This window comes from Geotrypetes seraphini, chromosome 9, assembly GCF_902459505.1.
Source record: "Geotrypetes seraphini chromosome 9, aGeoSer1.1, whole genome shotgun sequence".
Classification (NCBI taxonomy): domain Eukaryota; kingdom Metazoa; phylum Chordata; class Amphibia; order Gymnophiona; family Dermophiidae; genus Geotrypetes; species Geotrypetes seraphini.
The window spans coordinates 350,042-364,510 of NC_047092.1; the positions used below are offsets into that span (position 1 = coordinate 350,042).

Sequence of the window (14,469 nt, forward strand, 5' to 3'; positions counted from 1 at the left end):
GAAATTAATTACATGCCAACAACGTTTTTCTTGTTTAGCTTTGGTTGAAAAGTTTATTGCTAGGCCCTGTTATTTTAGTAATGTTCTGATTTCTCCTTCTGTCATTATCATTTGCTATATTTTTATGCTGACTTGCAAGATTAGTTCTAATGTAAAAATGTATGTTTATTTTGTTTTGCAAAATGTGCTGAGTTAATATTTGTAAACTGAACTGAAAGTACCCAAAAAAGTTCAATTTAAAAAAGGAATGATTTCTTAAGTACGTAATTAGGTTAGAGAATTACAGAAATGAGTCAACAGCTATAAGAGTGACCGTAGGATCTAGAGAAGAATTAAGGCAGTCTTTAAGAAAAGTTTATTATAATCCATCCCTCACATTCTGCAATGGTTTTTATTTACAGGCTATAATATGTAAGAATTACTTTAGAAAAAGCTGTTTCTACAGGAAAGCAACAATAACTATGTTTTTAGATCACAGGTTTTACCCTGAGAGCTGCCAAAAGGATTCAAATCAATCTTATGTTTAAACCAACAGATAAAATTGAGTAAGTTATCTATGAATTTTTCTTAAAGCTTTGATTAGGTTTTGACTATTGAAAGAACTTAAATGATTGTAACCCACTTTGGTTTTAAATAGGATACAAGATTGTTAATAAATAAATAATTCTATAAAAGTATCAATAATAATAAACCCTTACCGCACATGCGCAGTTGGCACGCCGTGATCCCTGCCTCCGTGATCCATAGCTCCATAGCAGAGACATGGTAAAGTACTACAGTATGCAGCACGTGTGGTGCTTTCCACAATTTCCTCCAGGCTGCCGGGATGCCTCTTCTTCCATCTCCGACGCTGGCTGACTTCCTGCTGCTGGGACGCCTCTTTTTCTCACTCCCGGAACAGCAGCGGCAGCAGCCATGGTCTTTTCAAGCAGACGTGGAACATTTACTAGGCCGGCTCGCTTCGATATTGTGAGTCGGTCCGGCCTAGCAAAAGGCCCGAGGCTGCATGGCATAGCAGATGCTGGACGGGGGGAGCTAAAAAGGAAGGGAGAAGGGCTACTGCTGGACAAGGGGAGCAGGGAAGGAGTTCTTCTGGACACGGGGGAGGTAAAAGGAAGGGAGAAGGGCTGCTGCTGGACAGGGGGAGCAGGGAAGGGGTGCTGCTGGACAGTGGGGAGGTAAAAGGAAGGGAGAAGGGCTGCTGCTGGACAGGGGGAGCAGGGAAGGAGTTCTGCTGGACATGGGGGAGGTAAAAGGAAGGGAGAAGGGCTGCCGCTGGACAGGGGGAGCAGGGAAGGAGTTCTGCTGGACAGTGGGGAGGTAAAAGGAAGGGAGAAGGGCTACTGCTGGGCAGGAGGAGCAGTCAAGGGTGGTGGTGGACAGCAGAGGAGAGAGACAGAAAGACAGAAAGAAAGAAAGACGACAGACACCCGTTAATGTAACGGGCTTAAAGACTAGTTTTAAAATAATGGTAAAACATCACATAATTATAAAATCTTCATTTCTGAATAAGTTCTCTTGGGATGATTTTAAGAAGGTTTGGGATCTTAACTCTGAGAGTTTGCAGGCTAAATTGTCCCCTAGACAGCATGTAAGACTGAGTTTCTAATTTTATGAGATCACTTTCACTAGGCTTCTAAATTTAGCTGCCTAATGTGAGTAGATTTAGCTAAAGATTAATGTAAAATAATAAGGAACTTAGTTCTAATTTCAGACTTAAACTCATGTTAACTTGTAGGAAAACTTGCCAGCCAAATATTTGTATCTTTTTTATGTCTTATGTAGAGCCCCCCCCCCCCCCCCCGGTGTACTGGGACTGAGGTAGGGACATATTAAAAAGTACTTGTGGCTGAATTTATATGTCTACTCCTAACTTTCTTTTTCACACAAACTTTGAAGGGTTCTTCCTTGGTGAGCTGAAACTTTACATGGATGCTTTAAGAACAGCCTTTAGTGGGCAGTTCCAGTGCACAAAAGAAGACCAAGGAAAATATTGAGAGAAATTATATGTCTACTTCTCACAGATGTTTGTGTCTGCAGGCAATAGTTTAGTCTCTCTCTCTCTCCTCCATGACTTAAGCTCTCTTGAGGGCTGTGGTTTCCTATGTAGTGATCAGATTGAGAACAAGTCCTGGGTGGGTTTATTATCCTCGGATAAATAGTGGAAAGTGGAATAGCACTCACTACCTGTACTGCCTGCAGTCAGCAGTCCTTTTCCCCAGTAGGATCATAAGCAGCATGGAACCTGTTTTACACTTTGGGATCTTGCCAGATAACTGTTGGAGACAGGATACGGGGCTTCATGGACCTGCAGTCTGTCCCAGTAAGGCAGATCTTATGTTCTTAAGACAGTTACAAGAATAGTCATACTGGGTCAAACCAATGGTCCATCTAGCCCTGTATCCTGTTTCCAACAGTGGCCAATTCAGGTCTTAAGTACCTGGCAGAAACTCAAATTATAGTAACATTCCATGGTAACAATCCAGGGCAAGCAATGGCTTCCCCCTTGTCTCTCTCAATAGCTGACTGTGGACTTTTCCTACAGAAACTTGTCTAAACCTTTTTTAAACCTAGCTATATTAACTGCTGTTATTACATCCTCTTCTTTGAGTGAAAAATATTTCCTCCTGTTTATTTTAAAAGCATTTCCATGTAATTTCATTGAGCATCCCCTGGTTATTGTACTTTTTGAAATGGTAAAAAATCGATTCACTCTTACCTGTTCTACCTCACTCAGGATTTTGTAGACCTCAATCATATTCCCCTTTAACAGAGAGAGAGAGAGAGAGAGAGAGAGAAGAGGTCCTGGGTGGTTGGAGCGGGAAACGGGTAGAGTGAGGCATAGGCATCAGTGCTATGGGTGCTTGAGCACCCCAATATTGAAGAAACTCCTTGATTGTATCCAGGAATAGGTGATTTCCATAAGGTTTTGTACTCCCAATAATTTTTACAATTTGGCTCCTATGGAGAGAGGAAATCCTAAATAACAGGCAGGGGGGAGAGAGAAAGAAAGAAAGGAGATCCTACATGGAAAATGGAGAAAGACAGGATATTCTGTATGGGAGAGGGTGAGAGAGAGAGAGAAGATGCTGCCTGAGTGGGAAGAGGGAAGAGAAACACAGATGATATGCTGCATGGATGAGAGAAAAGAGACAGAGACCAGGCAGAAGATGCTGCATGGCTGGGGAGGAGAGAGTAACCTGAAAAAGATATGCTGCATGACGGGGAAAGAGGGAAGAGTTAGTGAAAGATTAAGAAATAAGAGAAGAACAATGGAAGGTCCTCAGTGAAGGAAAGAGATGGAAGCCAATAAAAAAAAGATTGGAGGCTGGATACTAAGAATGAATGATATCTGAGTGGAAAGAGAGTAAAAGAGAATAAAGCTGAATAGGGAATATCAATGTTGGAAACAGATATAATGGAAAAGATGAAGAAGACATTAGGAGGCAGAAAAATGGATATGAGAGCCCGGAAAGAGCTAAGAGAAGATAGGAAAATAGTAACCTCTACCCAATTACAAAATATTAAATGGCCATACAACAAAGGTAGGAAAGTGTTTTTTTTTTTTTAGGTTTTTTTTTTTTTTTTAATTAGTGTGAAATAATCTGGAAGCTTTGTTAGTCCATATGAAGAGAAAATAAAAGATTACCTTTTTATTGGACCAAATACATTCTTTGACTAGATCTCAGAGGCCAAAACCTTCTTCCTTAGGTAAGTGAACTATCCTGAGTTGAGGAAGGAGATTTGGGCCTCCAAAACATAAGAACATAAGAACATAAGCAGTGCCTCCGCCGGGTCGACCATAGGTCCATCCTGCCCGGCAGTCCGCTCCCGCGGCGGCCCAAACAGGTCACGACCTGTCTGAATCACCAGAAGGGGCTTCCTTGCCACCTTGGTTTCTCATTGAAGTCCTATCTTCCCATCGAAGTCCTAACCCTCCGGTCTTGCACATGCACGACCTGTTGGGTTTCTATACTTATTACCTGGTTAGCTTTCTATACTTGTGTTACATCCCAGCTCCTCCCTCAGTATCCCACGATCCCTTTATCCCTCAGGAATCCGTCCAATCCCTGTTTGAATCCCTGTACCGTACTCTGCCTGATCACTTCCTCCGGTAGCGCATTCCAAGTGTCCACGACCCTTTGGGTGAAAAAAAACTTCCTTGCATTTGTTTTGAACCTATCTCCCTTCAGTTTCTCCGAATGCCCCCTCGTACTTGTTGTCCCCTTCAGTCTGAAGAATCTGTCCCTATCCACCCTCTCTATGCCCCTCATGATCTTGAAGGTCTCTATCATATCTCCCCTGAGCCTCCTTTTTTCCAGAGAGAAGAGCCCCAGCCTATCCAACCTCTCGGCATATGGGCAGTGTTCCAGCCCTTTTACCAGTTTCGTTGCTCTCCTTTGGACTCTCTCAAGTACCGCCATGTCCTTCTTGAGGTGCGGCGACCAATACTGAACGCAGTATTCCAGATGTGGACGCACCATCGCTCGATACAATGGCATGATGACTTCCCGCATCCTGGTTGTTATGCCCCTCTTTATGATGCCCAGCATCCTGTTGGCTTTTTTCAAGGCTGCTGCGCACTGTGCAGATGGCTTCAGTGATGCATCCACCAGCACACCCAAGTCTCTCTCAAATCTGCTGTCTCCCAACAATGCCCCCCCCAATTTGTAGTTGAACAACGGGTTCTTTTTCCCTATATGCATGACCTTGCATTTTTCCACGTTAAAGCGCATTTGCCATTTGTTTGCCCAGTCTTCCAGCTTGTCCAGGTCCCTTTGCAGGTCCTCACACTCCTCCCTGGACCTAACTCTGCCGCACAGTTTGGTATCGTCTGCAAATTTTATAACCTCGCACTTTGCCTCCTTTTCCAGGTCATTGATAAATATGTTGAAGAGTAACGGCCCCAGCACCGATCCCTGTGGCACACCGCTTGTGACTCCCCGCCAGTCAGAATATTGGCCCTTCACTTCGACCCTCTGCAGTCTACCCGACAACCAGTGCTTGATCCATCTGTGCACATCCCCTCCCACTCCGTGGTTCCACAGCTTCCTAAGCAGCCTTTCATGTGGCACCTTGTCGAAAGCCTTTTGAAAATCGAGGTAAATGATGTCTATGGGTTCCCCATTGTCCAACCGACTGCTTATTCCCTCAAAGAAGTACAGAAGGTTCGTTAGGCACGACCTTCCCTTACAGAATCCGTGCTGGCTTGTTCTCAGTAGGCCATTCCTCTCGATGTGCTCGCAAATGCCGTCCTTGATCATAGCTTCCACCATCTTCCCTATAATTGAAGTCAGGTTCACCGGCCTGTAGTTCCCGGGGTCACCCCTCGATTCCTTCTTGAAGATAGGTGTGACATTCGCCAATTTCCAGTCCTCTGGTATCTCACCAGTTTTCAAGGATAGGTTGCAAACATGCTGGATTGTGCCCGCTATTTCTTGTCTTAGTTCCTTCAGAACCCTTGGGTGGATCCCGTCAAAAGTTGGTCAAAAACATATTAAATTATACCCAAATTTAGCTGCAGTAAGTACTAAGGTTAAAATCCACTGCTGAGGGATGTGCTCAGATGTTCCACTGTAGTTTTATGTTCAGCGAGGTAGGGGTGTGGCAAGGGGTGCTAAAACAAAATTGGTCCAGAGCACCACAGTCCCTATCGCTTTTTTCTACCTTCAGTTTAGCTAGATCCTCATGAACACAGTCCTCTGAATATCGTTCAGGGTCTACCACACCTCTGTCTCTATTTGCATTTGTCTTCTGTAGTCCTACTCTTGGCGTTTCAGATGTGAATACAGAACAGAAATATTTGTTAAGCAATTTAGATTCATCTTTATCAGCTTCTACAAATTCTTCCTCTTCACCTTTGAGTCTCACAATGCTAGAAACATAGAAACATGATGGCAGATAAAGACCAAATGGCCCATCTAGTCTGCCCATCCGCAGTAACCATTATCTCTTTCTTTCTCCGAAAGATCCCAAGCGCCTATCTCAGGCCCTTTTGAATTCAGACACAGTCTGTCTCCACCACTTCTTCTGAGAGACAGTTCCATTCATCTACCACCCTTTCTGTAAAAAGTATTTCCTTAGATTACTCCAGAGCCTATCACCTCTTAACTTCATCCTATGCCCTCTCATTGAAGAGTTTCCTTTCAAATGAAAGAGACTCGACTCATGCGCATTTACATTACGTAGGTATTTAAACGTCTCTATCATATCTCCTCTCTCCCGCCTTTCCTCCAAAGTATACAGATTGAGATCTTTAAGTCTGTCCCCATATGCCTTATGATGAAGACCACATACCATATTAATAGCCTTCCTCTGGACCGACTCCATCCTTTTAATATCTTTTTGAAGGTGTGGCCTCCAGAATTGTACACAATATTCTAAATGAGGTCTCACCACAGTCTTATACAGGGGCATCAATATCTCCTATTTCCTACTACCCATACTTCTCCCTAAACAACCTAGCATCCTTCTATCTTTTGACGTCACCTTTTCAACCTGTTTGGCCACCTTAAGATCATCATATACAATCACACCCAAGTCCTGCTCTTCTGTTGTGCACATAAGCTCTTCACTCCCTAATCTGTACTGTTCCCTCAGATTTTTGCAGTCCAAATGCATGACCTTGCAGTTCTTAGCATTAAATTTTAGCTGCCAAATTTCAGATCATTCTTCAAGCTGCGCCAGGTTTTTCTTCAAGTTATTCACACCATCCAGCGTGTCTACTCTATTGTGGATTTTCTTATCATCTGTAAAGAGGCAAATCTTACTCGACAACCCTTCAGCAATATCGTTTATAAAAATGTTAAAAAGAACAGGCCTAAGAACAGAACATTGAGGCACACCACTGGTAACATCCCTTTTCTCAGATCGATCTTCATTGATTACTACCCTCTGTCATCTTTCACTCAACTAGTTCTTGACCCAGCCCTTCACTTTGGGACCCATCCCGAGGGCACTCAGTTTATTTATTAGAGGTCTGTATGGAACACTGTCAAAGGCTTTGCTAAAATCTAAATACACAACATCTAGTGCACATTCTCTATCCAATTCTCTGGTCACCCTGTCAAAGAAATTGATCAAATTTGTCTGACAAGACCTAACTCTAGTGAATCCATGTTGCCTCCAGTCCTGTAATCCACAGGATTTCAGAAACTTGACCATTCTCTGTTTTAAAAGTGTTTCCATTAATTTGATTACCACAGAAGTCAAACTTACTGGCCTGTAATTCCCTACTTCTTCCTTACTTCCACTTTTGTGGAGAGGGATCATATCCGCCGTTCGCCAGTTCTCCGGTACCACTCCTGACTCTAGAGATTCATTGAAAAGGTCAGTCAGCGGAGCTACTAGAACTTCCCTAAGTTCCTTCAGCACCCTCGGATGTACACCATCCGACCCCATTGCTTTGTCTACCTTCATTTTAGCTAGCTACTTTTGCACTTCCTCCTATCACTAACATGTCTATAAAATGTCTTGTCCACCCCCCTCCCCATTCCCATTTTACCTTGTCGGCTATTTTTTCTTCCAACAGTGGCTAATCCAGCTCACAAGTACCTGGATAAAACCCAAATAGTAGTAAATTTCCACACAATGGATCCCAGGGCCGTAACAACATTTTCTTGATTTCCTTCTCATTTTTTAATCACGTTGCTTTTTAAAAAAAAAATAAGAAACAGCATGAGTTAAACTATTTAAATCGCTTTGTTTGCTGTTTAAAGCTTGGAATTTAGGTCAGCCGGAATAACTCTTCAACAGATTGTTCAGATAACTCACCATCAGGTATTTTGCGTTCCTCGCAGAAAGATCATTTTCAATTACTAGGTCTTCAAGCGATTAAACTTTCCTCAGGAAGGAACAGCGCTTTCTCATGTTCTGGTCATGCCCTTGGGAACTCATTGCTGGACAATTTTTACAGTGGTCTTTTTTATTCAGCTTTTCTGAAGGTGATTAAATCCATATTGTTTCAACAGTATTTTCGATTGAACTGTCATGACCAGTGATTATATTAGTAACTCGATCTGATTTAGCAGGTTGTGATTTGAATTGATTTTGCTGATTAACCCTGTTATTTTGTCATGGTATTTGTTTATGACTTATTTAAGATATGTTGTATTGTATAGTATTAGTACGTTGTGTTTTAAATTGTTTGTATTTTTTAATAAAATTATTTATCATTTTATTAAACAAATTATCAAGAATAATTTCTTATACAGTGTATGATCAAGACAACCAACTAATACACAATGAAGAAACTAAAATAATAATATGAAAATAATTCTTCTGCTTAATCAATTTTAAAGTCCCATATAGAGGATCCAAGATGGTAATCTGAGTGAAAGTAAAAAAAATAAAATATATATCAATTTTATCAATAAGGCAGCTAACTGAAAGTGGTTCACAGGGGCAATTAACTAACTTAAGTTGTTACTATCTCTCCTTCAAGACGTTTCATGGAGAGAAACCCCGTTAACTGTACAGGTTCAAAGAATACATAATTAGAAGATTTATACTTTACTATGCATTTACATGGGTATCGTAATAAGAATAAAGTACCTATCGCAGTAACTCCAGGTTTAAGAAGCAAGAACTGTTTTCTGCGCTTCTCGGTTTCTTTTGTCACATCAGGAAATATTTGGACTCTCTGTCCCAAAAATTCTTTGTGTCTATTTTTAAAGTATAACTTTAGAATCCAATTCTTATCAGGTAGCAGGGCAACTATAACTAATAAGGTAGCTGGCCTAGCTACCTCCTTCATTGAAGTCTCCAGGATCGTGGTTAAGTCCATTTGTTCGCCCTCTACCTGAGGTTGTTCCTCTAAGGTTTTTGTAGGAAGATAGTAAATTTTTGAAAAGGGAGGAAAATTATCTTCTGGAACATTGAGTACTTCCATGAAATATTTCTTTAAGACTGCTTTAGCCGAAAGTAAAGGTACCTTTGGAAAGTTCAATATTCTAAGATTATTTATTCAGTTGTTATTTTCCAATATTTCCATCTTTCTTCTTAAGTTGAGATTATCTCTAATTAGAGTCATTTGCACTTCCTTTACATCCAATAACTCTTTCTCAACTTTTTCGATGTTAGTTTTTAACACCGTTATGTCCTGTTTAAATCTATTTAATTCCTCCCTTTGTTCACACAGTTTATTTTCTAAATCTTTTATTTGCGGTGACAAAGTCTGTCCAAGCGCGATTACTAAATCCCATAAAGAGTCTAGGGTAACATTGGTAGGTTTAGGCAATGAAAATATACTTGCAGTCATTAATCCAGCTTGTACTGTTCCCGGCGTCTTTTCCCCATGTAGGTCTTGTCTTTCATGATCCCTCGTTATCTTAACCACAGGAGTGTTCTCCAGTGCTTCGCTTGATTCAGCCTCTCGGGATATAGAGTCTGCCTCTTTGGACTGACTGCTATCCCGCGACAAGCTTGCACTCTGTGGTTGAGGGGGTGAAGTTCTGGCATCAGGGCTCAGTGTCGATTCCAGTCCAAGGAGACTCGCGGCTGCCTCACTCCTGGCCCGCAGCTTTAGCGGGCGATTCCCTGACTGTGTCGGCTCCTGACAGAAACGCCTTAGGAATTCATCCAAAGTCACTTGCGGCGGGGGGAGGGGGGTGTCTCTGAGCACATCGAGGCTCCAGATGCGCTTTTCCCCCTCCGCTTCGGCATCGGATTTGTCAAGAAGGAAAGGTAACTGACGAATTCTGTAAGCGTCTCTCCCACACTCAGTTTCTCGCGGCCATCTTAAATCCTCTCTACCTGGGCCTTGCTATGGAATTGTTTGTATTTTGAATACTGCTTAATACTTTCTGTCAACAGTGGTATGTCAAAAGGAATAAATTCAATCCAATCCAAACCTTAAGTTTTCAACTTTCCATCAATCCTTCCCATTAGTTATGAATATCAGTATTCCGAACATCACAATGAAGAAATGATGCAAAACTAATTATTCATTTTATTCTTTGCAGGGTTTTCTCCAAATTGAAGGACACCTTAGTGTTCCCTGTTGTTTGGCTTAATGAGGTTAGTAGCTTTTTATTTGGTTTTGAATCTATTCATTACTAATATTCTAACACAGATACCTTGGCTGATGTTTACTTTTTGATAGTAGCAGTTGCAGTGAGAAAAAAAATCCAGATATTTAGTGGAAGATATTCAGTGGTAGGCCTGGGGGGGTCACTGGGGGCTTGCAGTCTCAACACTTTTGGCTCAGGCCCCCTCCACAACTGGAGCACATATCAAATGGCTGGCAGGGATGCCCAATTCCACCAGCAGATGAGACTGCCCCAGAAGGAAGAAATCAGAGGCCTCCTTTCCAGCCACTGATGTCTGCGAACTGAGCAAGTGCAAAAAGTGCAGACATAGGCAGCTGGGAAGGAGGCCGCTGGGGCAGTTTGGGCAACAGATCTGTAGAGTGCTAGTGGTAGATCTCGTCTGCTGGTAGGGATTGGGCATCTCCCACCAGCAAAGGTAAGAAAACATCGTGGAAATGCACTGCTCCTCCAGTCTAGCCCTGGATAGTGCTGTGGAATATTCAGCAGAACTCTCTGGATGGTGCCACTGAATCTTTCTCAACTGCATTTATCAGAGCCACGTGATAAATCCTTTTGAATATCAACCCTAGAATTTACAAGGAGGAGGTGATTATGGAAAAGACCAGTTTGTTCAGTTATTGTGTCCCTACTGACAAGGATATCAGCTGTTGTACTCAACCTTCATGGTTAGAAGAGCATACACCAGGGGTGTCCAATGTCGGTCCTCGAGGGCCGCAGTCCAGTCGGGTTTTCAGGATTTCCCCAATGAATCTGCATGAGATCTATTTGCATGCACTGCTTTCAATGCATATTCATTGGGGAAATCCTGAAAACCCGACTGGACTGCGGCCCTCGAGGACCGACATTGGACACCCCTGGAATCACCAGGTAGTTCCATCTTGCACTCACCTTTCCTGTGTAAAACACAATCCCCTCTGTATTCAACTAGCCAGAAATGTCCACAGACAGGCTGAATAGCGTTCAACGTGTTCATCATAGAACCAGTTATCTCTGCTGAAAAGCTAACTGGCTCTATTGCACAATAACTGGCAATATTCAGGGCTGACTGGTTAAATTAAGCCACCATAAAAACATAAGAACAGCCTTACTGGGTCCGACCAATGGTCCAATCTAACCCAGTCTCCTGGGTCACAGTATCTGGCAGAAACCCAAATAGTAGCAACATTTCGGAATCCTAAAGAGTAACTCAACATTCCTTGCTACCGATCCAGGGCAAGTAGTGGCTTCCCCCATGTCTGTCTCACTAACAGACTATGTACTTTCCTCCAGGAATTTGAACTAATCTTTCTTCACGTAATACCTACCTATTTGCTTTCCCCTCCCTGAAGGGCTGTATCTACAAGAGATTCCTTGATAGAACACTGTCATTCCAAACCGGCAAATGGAACAAATGTCTAACCACCCTCATTTCTAACGCACCCTCCTACAAAGCCTTCAGGAAATCAATCAAAACCTATCTCTTTGACAAATTTCTCTGACTCCTCCCTGCCTTGTTGTTCTCTGATATACTTATTGCATATCCGACTACTCTACCAATGTAATCTAATATAATAAAATGGTAGACGCGCATGCGCACTAAAAAAAACGTGTTCCCTGAGATGTCCCGAAAATACGAGTGCGCATGCGCGCCTACAACGTCACCACAGCCTGCTCTCCGTCTCCACCTCGCGCCGCTGCAGGCCCCACACTCGCAACTCACACATCCACTGCAGCCTAGCAACTCCGACCACAACCTTCCACCCTCAACCGCCTATGTCCGGCTCAGGCTGGCGCGTTGAGGAGTCGGAATGCAGACCCGGAAGAGCGAAGGAAGCCTCACACTGAGCAATTGTATTTACACTGTGCAACGAGCCTCTGCCACGGTCCCGGGTTCCTCTCAGCCTACCCTTCTCGCGGTCTGGCCGGCTACCTTAGTCCTTTGCCGCCGCCGCCACCCCCTTCCCTTCTCTACCCGCGGTCGACAAAACTCTTGCCTCCAGCAGCCGACGCAGCACTGTAAACACGCTGCTTCGCGGCCTCTACTGCCTTCATTTGCTCTTCCGTTTCTCTGATGACGTCATCAGGGACATGGAAGAGCAAATCGGGGCAGTAGAGGCCGCGAAGCAACGTGTTTACAGTGCTGCAGCGGCTACTGGAGGCAAGAGGTTTGAGAAAATCGCGTGGGCCACGAAGAGACAGGGAGGAACTGGGAAGAAGGAAGAGGGAAAGGGGCCTGCTTTGGGGTAAGGGTGTGCTTGGAGGCACACAGCTTTGCTTGGGGGGGAGACAGAAGGGGGGGCCACGGAGAGACAGGGAGGAAATGGAGCTGGAGAGGGAAAGGGGCCTGCTTTGGGGAAGGGCTGTGCTTGGAGGCAGACAGCTTTGCTTGGGGGGGAGACAGAAGGGGGGGCCACGGAGACACAGTCAGGGAGGAACTGGAGGGCCAGAGGGAAAGGGGTCTGCTTTGGGGGAGGGGTGTGCTGGGAGGTAGATAGCTTTGCTTGGGGGGGATAAAAAATGGGGGACCACGGAGAGACAGTCAGGGAGGAATTGGAGGGGTAGAGGGAAAGGGGTCTGCTTTGGGGGGGAGGGGTGTGCTGGGAGGCAGACAGCTTTGCTTGGGAGGGGAGACAGAAGGGGGACCACGGAGACACTGTCAGGGAGGAATTGGCAGGGTAGAGGGAAAGGGAGCTGCTTCGGGGGGGAGGGGTGTGCTGGGAGGCAGATCATTTTGCTTAGGGGGGGAAGACAGAAGGGGGGCTACGGAGAGACAGGGAGGAACTGGAGGGGGAGAGGGAAAGGGGGCTGCTTTCTAGCACCCGTTAATGTAACGGGCTTAAAGACTAGTCCTATATAATAAAAGGCTAACTCGCGCATGCGCATTCCTATCTGCGTGCTTCCATGATCAGTAGTTCCGTGGCCGCAGGAATGCGCATGGCGGGCCCCAGGCTGGACATCCTGCTCTCCTGTTACCAGCGTTACAACGGCCTCACAAAGTTTTTCGTGGTGGCGGCTCCTCAATCTCGGCAGTCAGCTGGCGAGGGAGGCGGGGAAGGCAGCCGCTGCTCCCGGAATCCAATGTTGTTGCTGTTGCCGCTACCGCCTCCTCCCCGGCCTGGGTGCGCAGCATGGGGAGCGGGGCAGCAACAGATGCAGCAGTAGTGGGGGCTCAGGGGGGTGGTGATAGCGGCGATGCCGGTGGGGTTCCCTGAATGGAAATCTTTAAATGATCATTACAGCTTAGAATTCTTATGTTTCCAGGCAGATTTTCTGGGACACCAGGCCGCAAAGTGGTATAAAATGATATCTAATTATTTGAATAAGAAACCAAAAAATGGATTAAGAGATATTTGGAGCATTGAGATTAAGCATCAAATTAATGCATCTCAATGGCCACGTATTTGGTCTTGGAGAATTAAAGGTACGATGTCGGCATCTATTAGGCAAACATGGTTCTTTTTGTTGCATAGAGCATTCTGGACCCCTACTAGATTACAAAAATTAGATTGCTCTAAGTCTAATAGATGCTGGCATTGTAAAATTGAAATTGGAACTTTAGACCATCTTTTATTTTATTGTCCATGTATTCAGGCATTTTGGATATCAATATGGGATCAAGTTAATATATTGATGGAAAATCATGTAGCATTATCCTACGACACAGTGATTTTTGGAATGTGTATGAGGGCCAAAAGTCAAATATCTGCAGCAAACAACAAATTATTGATGATTCTTACTGGAGTGGGAATTCAACAAATAACGACTAATTGGAAAGACTGTTCTAGATTGAATTGTAGTTTTTGGTGGAACTCAGTTTGTCATTTATATAAGATGGAAAGATTTCTTGCCGTACAGAGGGGATATTTTAAAAGGTTTAAGGAGGTGTGGAGGCCATTAATTGAATATTGTAATGATTAAGGGTTATTCTTTTTCCTTAGGGGATAATTTGTAAAAATGGGGGGGAGGGAGAGTCTAAATATGTATATGTTTGGATAAAATATTTTGTTGATAGGGGAGGGGATGGGAGGTGGGTGGAGGGAATTAAAACATGTGTAATAATATTGCTTAAGAATGTCAAGTGAGTGATGTGAATTACTTGTAATAATATTGTACACTTGTTGAAAGAAATAAAAAGGAATAAAGATGAAAAAAAAAAAAAAAAAAAAAAAGGAGCCTCTCATGAGGAACTTTGTCAAGCACTTCAAGCAAATTGGTGAGATAAGACCTCACTTGGCTGACTCTGTCCCATTAAATCATGTTTGTCTATGTGATCCATAATTTTATTTTTTTTTACAATTATTTCCACTATTTTGCCCGGCACTGAAGTCAGGTTTACCGGTCTATAATTTTCCAGATCTTCCCTGGAACTCTTTTTAAAAATTGGCGTAACATTGGCCACCCTCCAGTCCTCAGGTAGTAAGGATATTTTTAGTGACAGGTT

The 14,469-nt window shown here is 43.6% G+C and overlaps 1 protein-coding gene across 4 annotated transcripts in view; it reads left to right on the top strand.

Moving 5' to 3' along the window:
• CD36 (CD36 molecule) overlaps window positions 1–14,469 on the top strand; it is a 131,201-nt gene that overhangs the window by 79,895 nt on the left and 36,837 nt on the right. For 3 of the 4 annotated variants that reach the window (XM_033958736.1, XM_033958735.1, XM_033958737.1), the window contains 2 exons: window positions 472–545; window positions 9,963–10,017. In XM_033958736.1, coding sequence (XP_033814627.1) covers window positions 472–545; window positions 9,963–10,017 — 129 coding nt within the window. The remainder of the gene's footprint in view (window positions 1–471; window positions 546–9,962; window positions 10,018–14,469) is intronic. The other variant, XM_033958738.1, reaches the window with a different exon arrangement.